Source organism: Aphelocoma coerulescens, chromosome 1A (genome assembly GCF_041296385.1).
Source record: "Aphelocoma coerulescens isolate FSJ_1873_10779 chromosome 1A, UR_Acoe_1.0, whole genome shotgun sequence".
Taxonomy (NCBI): Eukaryota; Metazoa; Chordata; class Aves; order Passeriformes; family Corvidae; genus Aphelocoma; species Aphelocoma coerulescens.
In genome coordinates this window covers 25,707,055-25,724,733 of record NC_091014.1, presented here as the reverse complement: position 1 = coordinate 25,724,733, position 17,679 = coordinate 25,707,055, and the positions used below count along the sequence as shown (strand labels likewise).

General features: G+C 40.6%; 1 protein-coding gene across 10 annotated transcripts in view; it reads left to right on the top strand.

Moving 5' to 3' along the window:
- ST7 (suppression of tumorigenicity 7) overlaps window positions 1-17,679 on the top strand; it is a 174,678-nt gene that overhangs the window by 66,401 nt on the left and 90,598 nt on the right. For 8 of the 10 annotated variants that reach the window (XM_068996979.1, XM_068996952.1, XM_068996899.1 and 5 more), the window contains exons 2-3: window positions 7,837-7,919; window positions 17,262-17,421. In XM_068996979.1, the coding sequence (XP_068853080.1) occupies window positions 7,837-7,919; window positions 17,262-17,421 (243 nt within the window). Of the gene's footprint in view, window positions 1-3,728; window positions 3,758-7,836; window positions 7,920-17,261; window positions 17,422-17,679 lie in introns of those variants that run through there. The other 2 variants (XM_068996970.1, XM_068996961.1) reach the window with 2 other exon arrangements.

Here is a 17,679-nt window from a genome sequence, read left to right as displayed (position 1 = left end):
CTATTGTAGATCTCCAGGGAATTTTCATGATGCTGCTGGTTCTAATTATGAAAGTGTTTTCTAGTCACATCTATTCCAAGAAGCGCCTTGCAATTTCTTGTATGCAAAGAGATCACATCTTAAAGACTCTCAAAATAGATTTACTGTATAGAGTCAGGCTTCCAAGGTTAGGACAGAAATGTCTGGAATAGAATATTTCTCCAGAATTTAAAGGAAAAAAAAATGCTTTAAAAAATGTTTAGTCAATATACAAATTTCAGCCCAGCTTTCTGATTTTTCTTTCATTGCTGAGATAATTTCGTTTGATGCACAAATCATGGTGCTCCTCATCTTTATATGCCTAGGAATGCAACACACAAGCAAGGATGAAAAATGTAGCACTGCTCGTATCTGTTGGTTTAGTGCTCCTATCAAGTCCTGCCTGGAACAAAAGGAGGCTGCAGGGCAGCTGAAGGTGCTTTGTTCATGTGTCTCTTTTGTCTTAGCATGGGAATTAGCTCCTCTGAGAGAGGTTCCTGGATAATGGGAACCCATGGGATGTTTTCTCTTTTGTGGAATGCTGGTGAAAACTCTTTGCATGATTTGTCTCTCTAGAGTAGATTAGACTTTGTTATCTGTGGCATTGGAATTAATCACTGTGGCAAACTTTAGTTTAGGGTATGGTTTACACAGCTAATGAAGCAACATCAAAAAGATTTAATGGTGCAGTTACCTCCCTCAGCGTTGCATGAAAGAAGAGGGCAGAACATACCCATTCCATTGAGAGAGCTGTACTGATCTGGTTCTTGGAACAAAAGCCTTTAATTTTCTTAAATGACTCTAGATAATTAGGTTTAGTAATTGGCTTTTGTTTTACTACAGCTTTGAAAGGCTAAACCATATAAATCTGTGTAATGCCTCAGAATAATCAGCAGTTAAGGTAACAGGTACGTTTAACTTTGCAAGGAGTGCCTGTCCAAACTGGATAAAGATCTGTCAGTTCGGTTACGTGAACGGTTGATGTTAAGAGTAATTTTGAAATAGGGATTTCTTTGAACACTTTGGGGTGCAGAGTGGAAAATAAAGTATTTTGTTGCAGTGTTTAGGTACATTTTTGCAGTGAAATATATTACTATTGATTTTTGGTAGAGCCCAATTGCTGTGCACATTAAATTGAAGACCTAAAAGACTTTAAAACATCTACCTGATAAACTGTGCAACAGCCATACTCTTGCTCTACTCCTACTTTCTCTTACAAGTGTGTATCAACAGAAGGTAGAAGATGTCTATGCGTAGTGATGCTCCGCAGACACCTGAGAGACCACTGGGGAATCCATCCTCATTTGGCTGTTGCAGCATATCAGGATTTCTTTTGCTTTTGTGTTGAGGAATTCGGGGATACACATGGTGGTATGTGTGTGATTAGAAAAAGAAACCACTGCCTAATTGTGAAGGTGCTCTCTCCAGTATCTGGACTGGTTCTGCCTACAAAGACATCCATCACAAATCTGAGAGAGCACTTCCTCATGCAGTGCAATGCTGAAGTAAAAATTAAGACAAGGACTCATATGATTCTTGAAACTAAAATCTGTAGGGGAGATGTGTAAAATGACAATGTTCCAAATCAATTTGCAAGCAACTTGATTTTAGAAGAATTGAAGTTGAAAGTGTTGCAAGAGAATTTGACTGACAACCAAGAAACAACATGATTTTGCACATTCACATCTCTAAAAATCCAAGTATTAATATCTCTACTCAACATGTCATTGCTCATCCTTAATATCTCATTCTTATTTGACCCAGTCTTTCCTTTCCACTTGTACATTATTAATATCACGAGTCTGCTTTTAGTGTTAGGACACCGTGATGGTCATAAAGAAATGCACAGTAGTTCAATCCCTGATAGCTAAGGGCTACAAGAGCCCAGGAAGTGATTTCTCCCTTGTTTTCTTTAAATGGAAATGCTGTGGGGTTTTTGTTGGTTTGGGGGGTTTTGGGGAGGGGTTTTTAGAAGAGTTTTTGCTGCCAACTATTAGCAAATCTTGGTGTTCATGCAGCATGCTCTGCAGTTAACAGGAGCTGTGTAATTAACTCATGTCACCCCTGCATTGTGAAAGCAAGAGCAAATGTCCCTGTCCCTTGGCAGGGGTAACTATGTCACAGAAAATTTGCATTATAATAGCGGCTTGCATTGGGGAAAGTTGATCTTTTCTTCATGCTTTCACTCTCCCCAAATCCACAAGGTAGGGAGTTCATGATCTCAGACAAATGGAATAGCAAAATACTGTGTTTGTGTCTCGTTACACTAAGTCGGCTTTAGTATTTAAACTCCCAAGACAGAATGCTTTCCTTGGGGTGGATATAGTTATAGTGCGTCCTCTGTCTGTTCCTGAGGCATAGTGTAGCTGTTGGCCATAGCAGGACATTTGGGGGAAATACAATGGCCCTTTAGTAGCATCTTCTGTTAAGGGTTTAATAGTTTGTGAGAGGCAGCTTTGGGGTGCATTTGATAGCAAGGAATAACTTGTGGACAGCATCTCTTCCTAAATGACCAAAGCTGTTATTGTTGGCAGTCTTATTTCTCCCAGTGAAAAGGTACTTCTGACATGCAAAGCATCTTTTGCTGAAGTAAAAATAGCCTTTGTTTACATTCATGTTGCCTGTGTCATTTCTTGTGTCTTTTTTTACTTTTGCTCTTCTTGTCTCTATCATCTTCTTTCTATGCATGATAATTTTTATTGCAGTTCCATTTTTTAATTTTCTTTTAACTCATCTCTGTATTTTACTAGTCTACGTCTAACCTGGTTTTCTTTTCTTTTTCCTTTCCCAACTCCCAACAGGGTCTTAAGTGCTTTTTTGCCTCACAGATCTGGTTTCCTTGATGCACCTGTATGCCCTTCTGCCCTCAGCTCTGTGTTGGTTCTTATCTCTTATGAGTTACATTTCCCTGTATACTGTTCACAGTGAGGATGAGCAAACTTGCTGTAACAGGCTGAATGCACTCAGAAGGATGCAGTGTATTTGTCTAAGTCCCAGAAGTTCCACAGCCAGCACAGACTAATTCCTGATAGGAGTGAGACGAGTTTTGATCGATACAGTAACTTCTGGACATGTTTACTGGATACAATTCGCTCAGTAGGCAATTGGGTCGCAAAACATTCTGGAGAGAATGTTACAGTTGCCATTTTCAAAATTCTGTATTTTCCAGTTATAAGTAAATGAACTTGAAAGTTTTTGACATGTAACTGCTTCTGTGTTTACTACCATCTGCTCCTTCTTCTCTGTGGGCTATGCTTTGTGGCCAAAAGCCTCTCCCATCACACCAAATTTTTCTCCAGAAGACTGTCCCTACTCACTTTCCCTTTTTACTGTGTTCTTCTGTTGAAAGGGAAACCCTTCATTTAAGATGTGGAAACATGGAAGAGAGAGTGTGGTGGTCTTCCATCCAGAAAGTTTTATTTCCCTAATTTGAAACATCTGTATGGGCAGAACTTTGATTATGCACAACTATGTAGTTAATCAGAGTTGAAGTAATAGGAGACTTCTGGTACATCACCATCTTCTCTCACCTGGGCTCTGATCCAGTGGTAGCTGAGAGCAGCAACAGACTCCTGGCCATTAGTGCAGGCTCCAGGCATCTGAATGCAACTCTCATTCAGCCCCATGCCTTTAGGACGGGACTGGGTGCTTGAACAAAGTGAGTGGGTATCTGGATTTCCTTGTACACAGATAAGACACCAGCTGTTTCTGACTGGAACGGCCACATGTTTGTTTACAGGTGAGAAATTTTTTCAAGTTTTGAAAACAGATCTAGACAAAAGGCCTTACAGAAGGAAGCTGCATAGCATCTGCAAAAAGTAAATGGAAAATCTCTCTGCAACATTCTGAAATGTTTGAATGCTTACTTCTTCTTTGGTAATTTCTTTAAGAAGTCTGAAGAAGTTAAAAAAATCTTGTTAGCTTCCCAGGGAAAATCCTGGTAATTGGTAGAAGTTGTTTTGTTTTTCTGAGGCAATACTCTCTGCTAGCTTTAAATCTGATGGAGTTTGTATTTGAGGTTTTTATTTATATTTAGCTGGAGACCATCAATTAGGCATTATGAAATGCATAATTCAGCCTGACCCTAGTGTGTTCTCCCAAAAGTACATTATAGTTAACATTCTTACAAGGGAGCAGTTGAGAGTTCAGAAAGTTTACGTACAAACAGTTCAATTAAAGTCAAGAGTATGCAGTGTTTCATACTCAGAGAGGGAAAGTTTATATATTTAGTAAAGTAAGTTTATTGAACTTAATTTTGCCCTCTTTCCTGACACTTTGGTAGAAGAATTCTTCATTGCTGCAACAACTTTGGATTGGGGAGCGTCATTAATCCAAACAGAGGCCCCTATGAAATAAGCCAGTCACTGCCCTGTCTTCTGTACCACATTGGAACAGCAGCCTGAATGGATGGTTGCAGTGAAAAGAAATTGAATTGCTGTGTCAAAGGTCTCCAATGATAGGTTTCTTAGCTTCTCGCCTGTCTAAGGGATTTGCAGCTCTTGGCACTTCTGTTAAAAAAGTTTGCATCAGTCTGCATACCAAGCAGATATTATGGAGGGCAGAGGCAGAAAGTGCAGCAAAATTTCTTAGTGACTCAGATATTATAGCCATGATGGCTTAAGGACTGGTAATGCACTAGAAAGGCTCTCTGACTATAAACTTGCATATGTTTTCTGGCAATTTGTTCTTATAAAATTAACTATTGTACCCAGTTATATTTTTATTTATTTATATAAGTTAACTTTTATATTATTTATTTATGCATCATATAATTTTTTATTTAACAAGGTTATTGAAATATAATTTTACGTGCATTTTGAGATAACACTCTGTTCAGGATGGTATTTTTCCTCTTAAAAGTGCCATAAATTATGCACTCCTATCTTTGCTTTATCTGTTTGTGTATATGATTTATGTTACATTGCAATTAAATTTTTATTTACATCTTACTGTACACTTACATCACCTCACACTCAGAAGTAGGTAATGGGTCTGTCATTGTATAAGATCTGCATGTGGGAATAGTTGGTAGTTTGCAGTGCTCCCTCCCCTAGTGACCTTCTAATGTAATTAACTGATGCAGCAGTTAATATGATACTTCTAGGAGTTTAACCCCAGTATTTCCCTTCTACTGTGGTTCCTCACATGCTCGAAATCTGAATGCCTCAAGACCTTGAAGAAATTTATAAAGCAACAGTGGTTTTTTTTATCATCTTGAGTGACACATTTTACATGTTTCGAGGATTTTATTTCTTGAAAAATACCTGGATTTTCCTCTCAAGTTTATTCCCAGGTTCAGGATTAATCACAAATATTGGAAATTATTAACGTGAATAACAGGAATGAAATGGCATCTGCTTTCAAAAATATTTCAATCACCTCTTTTGATTAGTCTCAGCTGGGAATGTTAGATATTACTTTTGTAACTTGTCTGCTGTGAATTGAATAGGATGTAAATTCATCTCTGTGAGCATGCACAGTTAACAATGAAATAACAGTCCTTCCCTAGATAGTACATAGAAGGATGGAATGATTTACCAGTGTAACTTAAGCACTTCTGAAAATGTAAATACACCTTATTCTGGATGTCTCAAGTATTATTAAAATGAAAGCAATAAAGAGAAAGGAAGAGAGAGGGGGTGGGAATTTTTAAGGCCAGGAGTCTCTCATAAGTAGACATGTTTGGCTTTTTTAGACAGAATTTATAGGTCATGCTGGTTTTCTTTAAAAAAATACAAAACAAGCTGTACTAACACACCTAAAATAGATCATTCACTGTCAAAAGCCTGTGCAAATAATTGGGATTTGACAGTAATTTCAAACGAGTTGCCACTGTAGGAACACCAGGCAAGTTCCTTTGTCTAGATACTCATTACTTGCCCTTTTTAAGTCCTACCAAGTTACAGACAAGAGATGATATTCCAAACTGAATAGCTGTACCATTTTCCATTTGTGAACAGAAACAGGCATACACTGGAATTCAGAAGAAATTACATAGTACTACCTTTTGCTGGTGATTCTACCTGGCTTCTTTATTCTGCAGTCATCTGCTATTGTCTTCAGCTCACATTTCTCAGAAATCTCTCTCTGCTTCTCAATCCTGCTACATCATCAAATGGAATATACAGAAGAAAAATACTGCTATCCAAATTAAGGCAGATGGACAGGTAGCATTATCTAATGGCTCTAGTTTACTGCACATACTCAGGAACCCTGATTCCATGGTGGGGTGGAGACATTGGATATGATAGTGATTTCTTCAGTGTCAGAATGCTGACTATGAAGAAATGCTCCCTTTTGGATAATATCACAATGCAAAAGTGGATTAATTTTTACTCCTGAGATTAATTATTATGAGAACTAGGCCTTGATGTAGTTTCCACTGAAACAATGATTGAATTCTCACTGACTTCAAAATAAAAATAGTCAGATCACACATGCTTAGTTTTACTGTTTTGGAGATATGTTTCTTAGTAAAAGTGTTTCCTTAGTAAAAGTGTTTCCTTTTGTTAATAATATTTATGGAGACAAAGGGATTGGGAGAGTAGCTAATAATTGATTAAAGGTGATATTTTTCATAATGAAATAGAAGATTCTTATATTTAATGAGTGGGAAAAAGAAGGGAAGGGAATTTCTGTTAAGTGTTATTTCTAAAGAGAACAGAATGAACCGAGGGCCTCACACCTACATATCCAGGTCTTTCATCAATGTTTTTTAATGACTAGTAGCCTTCTACAAGCCTTTTAAATTTACCTGCTAACTATTGTCATTTCCCTCCCCAGTCCTGGATACATGTACATATACAAATATATATGTGTTTATATACATAAATGTATATGTATGAGAAATTCTTTGGCACTGGTTGAGACCAGTAGGGTTGTTCAGGGTTATTCTAACCCTTCATGTAGTTTAATAGGGGATGTCTTCATTTGTAAAAGACGAAAGTGATGGAAAGTTGAGTCTTCTTTAAACATCTAGAATTTAGTAGAATTCTAGTTCTCTCTAGTAGCTTCTGTAGAGTCAAAAACCTAGAATATTTTATTCTCTTAAGGCCAGCCATAGGGATTTTCTATGAGGGATAAGCATGACTACCTGGTGATTTCCCAGCAGCTTTCAAGATGGGATATGACTAATAAAGCCCTTTGGATTTCCAGAAGCCCATACAGATGGAATTGCTCATCTGACTTCGCTTCTGCCCTAGATTTCAGATAATCTGGGCGGCTATCATGATTTTCACCCCTTTTTAATAGAAAGCTAGTTAGGTCTTTTTCTAATCATTTATTCACTGTTATCATGCTGAGTGGTTCACCAACTTTAGAGCAGTAGAATGAGTTAGGAAAATGCAATTATCCTCTACTTTGTAAGTGATGAACCAAGGTAGTGAGAAGTAAAAAACTTTTAAAAACTTCATCAAGATCTACAGGATGTTGAGACAATTTTGAATGCAGGACACTGAGATAGACTTCTAAGATTTCTAACTGCAGTGGAGTAGCAAAGGCATATAGTAAAATGCCTTCCATATATGATGGGAAATCCTAAACTCTATGTCAGTGGAGCACTGACTGAAATACGAAAGCCCCAGACTTGTGTGCAACTGTTTTCCAATGCCTTGTGATTGACTTTGTTGTGAAAACAAAATTCTGCATGTGGCAGTCTAATGCTCTATCGCATGTTAGGCAGATGGGACAGGATGTTATTTGAACTGACTTTTTTATCAAAGTTAAGGTAATAACTTATCTGCAGTTGGGAGGAGGAAGGGACATGTGGAAAACATGTCCTGCTCTTGTCCTCACGGTTTCCTCTCTTTTCTTTTTCAGTGAGCATGTTTTTGAACACATTAACCCCCAAGTTCTATGTTGCCCTGACAGGCACATCCTCATTAATCTCGGGACTTATTTTGGTAAGTACTACATCTATCAATATCACTTTACAATTTGATTTTGATATCCAGAATTGTATTTTGGGCTTCATGCAAATTAATAGGTGTCTTTTTTTCTTCTATACACTTATAGTTCTGCAGCACATAAAATTTGTCTTTATTTGTATCTCTTTGTGTGGGAATGAAAAAAAAAGATGTTTCAGTGCCATATCTTTGAAGAAAAAAGTCTTGAAGAACAGTATGACTCACTAACAACCCTACAGTAATTCATAACAAATGTTTGCACATTAAGTGCTTTCCTTGACAAGTACTACAGAAATGAAAAAGGCCAGTAAAAAGGAAGATGAGGAGAGGTACCAACTATCTCAGCTTAGTGTGGTCCTTTCAGAAAATTACAGCAGGACTTAATAGAGAAACACCAGTTCTGATTCCAAGGGATAATTATTTCAGATCTTCACTTCTAGAATCTTTCCCAGTACATATCTGCCTATTTGCTTAAATGTCTGTATTTTTAAATCGTTTAAAAAACCCTCCTCCCATACGTAATTCCTGAAGGCTTCTTTATGCAAATTGATGCAGTGGAGTGAATCATAATACTATCACAATGCAGGAGTCCAAAGCAGAGCATTTGCTCTGAATTTTCTTCAATATCTTCATAGAAACAAATGGAGATAAAAATATAAGAATTAACAGGGTGTACCATATATATTATTACTTGTGGTCTGTTCTTGTTTCCTCACTGCTGAGAGTTGGCTTACTGTTTATACAAATGAATAGTATAGCATAACATAACTCAGAACAGAACAGAATGATTATCTAGTCTACCTGCCTAATGACTTCATGGTTGAAGTTACAACAAAAAAGTTAAAACATGTTATTGGGGGCATTCTACATATGCCTCTTAAGCACTGACATGCTTGGGTCATCCACCACCTCTCAAGGAATCCTGTTCCAGTGTTTGATCACTTTCTCAGTAAAGATATTCTTCCTAATATCCAGTCTGATCCTCCCCTGTCACAGCTTTGAACCATTCCCATGTGACCTGTCTCTGGATACTCATGAGTAAGAGATCAGCCCCTCCCTCTCCCCTCCCCCTCCTCAGGGAATGGTTGCCTTTGTTTTAGTCTTGTTTGTTCAAGCTGTTCACTTTTAAAATCTGCTGGAGACAAGCTATAGACCCTCCCTCACCACACCAAACCAGGCGTGTAACTGGGGGACCAATGAGATGAAGTGTAAACTATTGTAGTGATAAGTGGAAAGAGGAAAGAGAGAGAAACATGGCTAGAGGCTGGTTCACATTACCTCAGATCTACTAATCTCAGAGAAACCTGAAAGCAACTAGGATCCTTACTAAGTACTATCAGTTTGTTTTGGGAAATCCACACCTCTCACTTCCACGTTGCCATTAGCTGATATAGATAAACAAATGGCATCCTTGACTACTTAATGCCTGTGAGACTCTCATCACTTAGATGATTTCAGGTATAAAGCAGCAGGTGCACTGCTGCTGTGCCTTGCTCTGAGTTTCCTCATAGCAGAAGGCAATTACCTAATGTCTGCACCTTGGGCATTCATCAGTGTTGTATGGATTGAGCCCCAAAGCACATGACAGCTCCAGAGAGATCAACAGAACTTTCAGAATACGAGCAGGAGCCAGACCTGTAAGACTTGGATTCAGTTAAGCACAACTCACTCAAATGCATAGGAGAAGAAAATAATGTTACATTCAGCACTGTCACTCAGAAAGAAGAAAATGCTGGGCCCCACCACCAGGATGAGAAGGAATGAGAGAAGTAACATGGGTTTCACAGACACAATTCCATATTTGTTGCTAGAGGGCAAAGACAGCAGGAGAAGGTGGCAAGACAAAGACAGTTTATTTTGTGCCCTATTGAATTACATTTCTGAATCAAACAGGAAAAAAAACTTTAAAGAGTGACTAATTTATGTGGAACTAAATTCATCATTGCAAATGTAGGTACATTTTATACTGTATTCATGAAGGCAATTTCTGAGGAATGACCTCAGCAAGCAACGTAAGAGCAAGAAATTTCTAAGCACTGTACTTTGATGGAAGTACAAGATGGAAGTGGCAAGAAGTACTCAAGACTATGGTATGGAGAAGGGGCAAAAGGACACCAATAGAAACCTTTCACGAAGAAATCAGATTGAGCCTTAATCAAAAGAAATCCCTTAGTGTGTTGCATGAGAAAGTCCATTATGAACAAGTTGAAGAAACTGTGAGGTGGCAGAGGTGTAGACACAGAAATAAGACTGAAAGCCTTTTTTTTTTTAGTCTTCACTGCTGCTATCAGTTGTTGTTTGCTGTTCATATGGCACCACTGTAAAGGTGAAAAAGATATATAGGCCAGACAGATAACAGCCAGGAACCCTAGATTGTAGGGACCAGTGTCTGTGCTGAGAGGAACATGTTTTCTGTACATTTGATAATTGAAAAAGAACTAAGCAGACATGGTCATGGAAAGAAGAAACTGCAACTTGAACAGACCACACATCAGAAAAGACAGCTGATTAAGTTCTAGTGAGGTAGTACTAGCTTGTCTTTAGCCCAGTTGTGCTTCAGATGAATTATTTCTTAATCTTGCTGTTTACAAGTGGCCCTGTAACATGAAGAATTGCCTGCACTACCACACACTTAAATCAGACTATACAGCATCATCAGTTCTAAAGGATTCATTGCCCTGTTAATGATATAAAGTGAAATTCTTTTATAAATTAAACACTGTCTTGTCAAATCTACATCACTGGGGTACTTTTTAGACTAGATATACTATTATTGCTTGGAATTTTCCACCATATGGGCTGGCAGATTTCTTTCCATTATCAGTTGGCTGCACTTCCTAATCAGAAGGAGAAATCACAGCACTGCAGGTTATGGAAATGATGGAAAATTCCATCATTTCATAAGTATAGTAACTGATGGGAAAGTGATTGCTTTTCCTAACTCATGTTTGGGTCATGAAACAATGACTGCAAAGTTCAGCTTTGGACAATTGAATACTACATTACTCCTTTGCAAAACACTGCACTCCTGTCTTATTTTGTCTCTTACTTTGTTTTACTTCTTTAGGTAAAATTCTGGCCTCGCTGTAGGCAGATTTAATTGAAGCAAGGATTTCAGACCTTTTTTCTTATAGGTCATAACTGTAAAGAAAAAGTTTTCTATCTCAAGCATTTTCCTTAACACTTACTTGACTACAGCACATAGTTTAAATTAATAATTTAGCATATACTCACTTCATCCCTGCACTGTTGTAAGCATCAAAAATAAGAACAAGATTTGGTCCACAGTTGCATTAGAAATACTGTATTGGAAACTTGGTTCCACCACAGTTACTTTTAATCCAGTAAAATACAGTGTGCTGCCTCACAGAATACAATGAGCTGCATTGTACTCAATGTCTGGGAGGCTGAGGTTTTCCACAGGTAGGGTAATAAAATTGTCATGAAACACACCTGACATCCAGTAAATGCTGTGAACTGGAACTATGTAAATGCCACTGAGATTTCTAAATAAAGCCACATATTTAACATACAGTTATCACGAGAGTCAAAGTTGGTCAGCAAGCACGTGAGGCACTTGCACTGCAAACTGATAGAGTCTCAGCTCTAACAAAGCCCAGGTAGAAGTGAACCTCAGAGTTAAATCTCCACCAAGGATGCCTCGTTATTCTACTTCCAAGCTTGGGACAGTACTAAGTGTCTTCTGCTACACAATGAAAACCATTCTGCAATGAACAAATACCAGGTCTTTCAGATGCAAGAATTAGAAAGCCTACAGAAGCGTGAGTCTACACACTGCCTAGCACTGAGCAGCTAGGCGGTTTGCTACTACCCAAGTATGTGTATAGTCTGTCAGAGTCACAGCCTTTTGTAGCCAATGGTACCAGTACAGGACGTCTGAGAGGACCTGAGTAACACATAAGGATGTATTTTCTGTAGATACTAATTGACCTTCTGCTTGTTTCACTACCTTTGTGTAGTCTGCTGCAGAGGGGTAGAAAGGTGACTGAGTTCTGGGCGTTGCCAAAGACTCTGTGGAAGTCTGACAGTTGTGCAGGGACAGTTTTTGAGGGTTGAAAAGCTATACATGGTAACCATTCAAAGTTTCTGCTCTGCTCAGAGAAGGCTCACAGGTCAGGAAGGGCAGAATCATTGAGTAGAGAGTTCCCAAGAAATTGGAAACCCTTGCCAAGGAGCACATGAGAGAGGAAGGATCTTATTGGAAGACAGGCTATAACCCCGTCCACAGACAAGAAAACAGTATCGTAACTACCTGGGGTCTACACAGTGTTGAGAGAAGTAATACACTTAATCCAGGCAATATATTATTTTCTTCCATGCTTCTGTATTTCCAGAGATGGATGAAGTAAATAACTATTTATTTTTAATACGTTGCCTACTAGCACTGCATGTATCTTCTCCTGCTGACTCTTTGAGATATGACGAATGGGGGTGCAGTAACCAAGAGCAGAGTCTAAGAGGATGCTGAATGGGTGTATTTAATCCAGAAGGAATGGGAGTGCTTATCCTTCAAGGCTGTCATTAAGGACACTGAGCACGGTCAGAGGCATGCTGTTTCCTAGATCCAAGATGGGCAGGACTGGAGGATCTGCTGGAGTCACTGGCTACCCCTAACAGCTAAATAAAACAGACCAGGAGCTTTCTTTGTTGGAAGGCAAGTAGCATTGTATAGTCACACTCATATGGATAAACACTCTTGCCTCCCAAAACATGGATGACCTTTTCCATACTGTCTACTGGAAACAGCCCCTGGGCTGTAGTACACCTAGAACATATGCAGTCATTGTCTGGGAGAGTTGACATAGGTCAGGAAGTGTGATAGCAAACAAACAGCATGGATGGCTTGAGCCAAACCTGTGCCGTGGTCCCTTTTATTTATAAAAGAAGCTTAACCATGGAATCAAGTCTTGCTATCACTATGTTGCTCCTCCAGAGAGTAAGCTTCCTTCAAATCCATTAGATTGGTTGTTACCACCACTGCTATTAGAAGAGCTGAAGAAAATCTACACCTTTGAGACCTGAAAGTCTCATTAAAAGGCTGAAAGAGAAATCTGAGCTGTGGAAGTTGTGGGCAAGTGAAATCCTTTACTGCTTCTGTTGAAGACTCCATACACTAGGAGAGAATGACAGTGTTTGCTGTAAGAGAGGATGCCTCTCTCAGATGTGATAAACAGAAAAGCACAATTCAAATCATTGACAGACATCACGCTTCGATTCAGTGAGGACCACCACCAAAACCATCCCTTGTGAATTTATGCATACATAATGGAATATCTGTTCTGAAAAACTGTGCAGAAAGATCAGATCTGATAGCCAAGTGATGCAGAATAGATTCGTTGCTACAGAGATAAATATAATTATCTGGGATTGCTTGCATGTGATAGCAGAGATAAGACAGAGGATGACTATAACATTTTCATTGCACAGGGGAAGTGAAGTGCATTAAGAAGACAACATTTCCAAAATCAAATATTCTTACATTAAGCAATACCTATACCAGATTAAAAAATAAGAATTCTAATTTGCATTTCTAAACACACATAGCTGGAAATGTTCAGAATAGGGTTTTAACTTGGCCTTTGTGAAAATTATGGTCCCAAAAATCCCTTGAGGGTTTGGAGACGTTTGACCCTGTTTCAGCTTGAAAGCACCAGCATCAACTAGAAAGAGCCCCAAAAAGTTTGCCACTGCTGTGAAGGGGAGATCTCTGAAGATGAGCTCCCCTCCCACTGTATGTATACGACAGAAATTAGGTGGCTTTTTCTTACAGAAGTGGTGCAGAAATTACCTTTCTGATTAATTTCCTCTCTAATTCAGATCTCTGTCAATAGGTAATTAATCCTTACAGTAACTTTATTCTGTCAGATGATCTCTCATCTGCTGAACTGTCAAAAGATTGTTGACTTCACACGGCTTTCAAACTGGATGATGCAGTTAGAAGTCTGATTTACAGAAATTAGGTTTCAAACCAGATGACACTGTCTAAGAAAGGTGCAAAAATTCTCTAAAGAGAATTTATTGTTTTGACTTAAGTATCAAATTACAGATTACCTCCTCATACATGCTGAACAAATCACTTCAAGCAAAGGCTTATGATGATGATGATGATTTATGGCTTTAATTTCTGGGAGACTATGCACTCAGATCTGGCTGATGTTTCCTGGCATTGGAGTCACTCAACATAGCAAATATTTTTCAAAGCTGCCTTAAACAATTTATGAGCTTTAATGCCTTTTTTAAAAGTAATTAATGCATTTGTAAGTCTAAGGAGACAGACTTACAGCTGTGTCACACCTTTTAGCAAGTTTCTGTCACTCAGCTGAACTGCAGATTTATATATATGTACATTCTTTGTGATTGTCCCTCAGTTTCATTGAAATTCAGTGTGATGGCTTTCCAGCTGGTATACATTTGTGCAGGACAAGTGGGCTCAAGTGTGCTTTTGTGCTGCTCATTCCCTCTCTGGGTTTTACTGACCTCATCTAAAAGCTGATCATGATTGAAATAATGAGCAGGAATTTATTAGAACATTTTGGAAAACCTGTATTCTTCCCTCTTAGAAGAAGTACGAAGCTTGTTAGATATGGTCTGAATTTTGCACAGCCAGTCTGGCAGCTGTACTTGAGTCCCTGACTTAGATTATAGTGAAAGTCTTACTGAGTGTCCCTTGCCTCAGTGCAAGACTATAATTTTTATTCGTAACACCCACTCCCTCTGAGACTTTGGACAGGTAGACCTGTGGCTTTTGTGCCTTTGTTTCAAAGTTTTCAAAGACAGAACAGAAACAGATGTTCACAGCAGATCTATGACTGTGTCTTATGGCACAACCTTTCTCTTATGGTCAGCCACATGCTTATGATGCTCTCTTAGATCATAAGATTTAAACTTTAACCCCTTTAAAAGGGAAGAGTGCCTAAGAGCATGAGAACAGCTAAAACCAAAGCTGACTCACCTGTGCCAGCTCCCTGCCCACCATCTCCAGCATTCAGAGGCAGTGATGCATGCTACAGGAGGCGTATCAGCAGTGTGGAACAAGTGTTCAGTGACACTGCATCAGCATTCTGTCCTTGGCACTTGGCATTCCCACCCGGGTGCTGCTGCAGGCATATGCCAGTGGAATAAGAACAGCGACAAATGCACCTCAGAGTAGGGAGGAATTGTCCACTGTCCAGGTTATGTGGGGTTTTGGTGATTTGGGTGGGAAAGAGTTCACAAAGATCTGAATACATTAATGCTCTGGTTTCTCTGTGACCATGTTTATCTTCCCAAATGCTTTGTGTTTGCATAGTCCTTCTGTCTTCTCCTCATCAGACTGCTCCATTCTTTCTTAGTGATATCTCCCAGAAACGCCATTAGATTGTTTTGGGGAGTGGTCCCCAGCGCTGCCACACAATCTTGTGTGAACTCGTCTCAAGCAGCCGCCAGCTTCACTCCCTTTCACTCCTGTGCAGCTGGGGCCCCCTTCCTCCATATGAATCCTCTAGATGCTTTAACAACACATTTGAATTTAGGGGAAGCCCCAGTGCAGAATGCATTGGGAGCATCCTTTGGAGAGGAACATTTTCCTTCTACGCGAGAAAATTTATTTTCCCCTCCTTTAAAGGGGGTGGGGTAAAAAGTATGTCTGTCTTGTCTACAGACAATCCAATCCCATGGAGACAGAAGTCATTTTAACTACATAAAGAGGTCAAGAGAACTTAAAAACCAAAAAATATTGAAGGAGGGAGTGTGTGAAGCCTGGCCTGAACCTTTCTGGAGCAGGTAGACCCCTAAGAGGCCTCCCAGAGCCTGCTGTCTATAGGCTGACCCAGCAAAACCTGCCCAACAGCACACTCATGGTGTCAAAGATGTGAACACAATCATTTCCCTTATTGCTGATTGTGTCTAGTAGGAAGAGATTTCATCAAAGCTTTCAGTACTGGTGTAACACACGGAGATACCGAGGAAAATGGAAAGGGCAGAGACTGCTCATTCACAGTTTTTCGTGCAATTTAGTTCTGCCAAATTTCTCAAAACTCCTTAGATTTGCTTTTGTTTCACATGGTATGTTGTTGTTTGGGTGACGATTCAAGTGCAACTTGTCTATTCATTATAAGCATGTGTTTCTTTACAATTTTTATTGTCTAAATCTTTCCATATTTATATAAAATAGTCTTCACTTCCAGGTTTATGTGGTTTCCTGAAATATGCATATTCTTACTAACGTATTTTTCAGTGAAAATACCACAGATACATATTTATGTGTATAATTTCAATTACAGGGTGTTCTCTTAGGCTGTGAAATTATTTTCCAAGTGGAGCTCTGTAAATAATATTTTTTTCTGATTTGCTAGCTCAACCAAATGCCTGAAAATAAAATTAATTTCGAGTCAGCCCAAGTCAGCCAAACAAAATAAAACACAGTTCAGCTAGGGGGAAAGAAATCCTAAAAGGAACAGGATTCAGCTTCCTGGAGTTTGTTTGGCATTTTTAACATTTTTTTTTTAAAATTAAACTCAGTGAATGTCTTTGGAAGCATTTACTGAGGAAGCAAGAAAACCTGCTTTTCCTCACATTCCCTGGACTGCAGAGGGAGCTGAGGGAAGGCGAGGCGGATTCACTCCTGACTGCAGCATTCTATCGGCGTGGCTGATGTTGGGCAGAATGGAGTGGGGGGTTTCTAGAAGTCAATTTAAAGGAGGCCTAACAACTGAAATAATTTGCCGTAAGGTTATTTGGGTCTAAAAGAATAATAATAATTTCGTTGACAAGATTTGAGGTTTTCCACCTAAACGTGGGTCACATTCAACTTCTCCGTGTGCTCGGGCCGGGATGACGCGGGCAGGTGCCTCCCCCGGGGTGCGCGGGGAGGGGGCCGGGGGGCGGCCGGAGCTGCCTCCTCGCTTTTCGGGCTGCGGGGCGAGGAGCGGGGCGAGGGGAGGGCTGGAATCGGGGCGAGGGGAGGGCTGGAATCGGGGCGAGGCGCGGGCGGAGGAGCGGGCGGAGGCCGGTGGGTGTGCCGGCGGGTGTGCCGGCGGGTGTGCCGGCGGGTCTGCCGGCGGGTCTGCCGGCGGGTGTGACGGCGGGTCTGACGGCGGGTCTGACGGCGGGTCTGACGGCGGGTGTGACGGTGGGTCTGCCGGCGGGTCTGCCGGCGGGTCTGCCGGCGGGTCTGCCGGCGGGTGTGACGGTGGGTCTGACGGCGGGTGTGACGGCGGGTGTGCCGGCGGGTGTGACGGTGGGTCTGACGGCGGGTCTGACGGCGGGTCTGACGGTGGGTCTGACGGCGGGTCTGACGGCGGGTCTGCCGGCGGGTCTGACGGTGGCTCTCCGTTGCAGATCTTCGAGTGGTGGTACTTCCGCAAGTACGGCACCTCCTTCATCGAGCAGGTCTCGGTGAGCCACCTGCGCCCCCTGCTGGGCGGGGTGGACAACAGCGCGCCCAGCGCCGCCAGCGCCGCCGGCGGGGACGCGGACTCGAACCGCCAGAGCGTCTCAGGTGAGCGGCGCAGCGCCGGCCGCTGCCTTGGGCTCCGGCTCCCGTCAAGTAAAGGCCGGAGCTGCTTCATTAATCGCTAACTGCATCCTTCCAAATTCATGCCGTGTGGTTTGCGCAGGCTGCGTGGTTAATGTATTTATTTTCTCCTTGTTCTGAAAACCCTGTGAAATAGTGCCTGCCCTTTCTGCAGTATCCTTTGTCCAGCGAAAGGGCTGCAACGATGATTAAGGGGCTGGAGGCCTTACGAGGAAAGGCTCA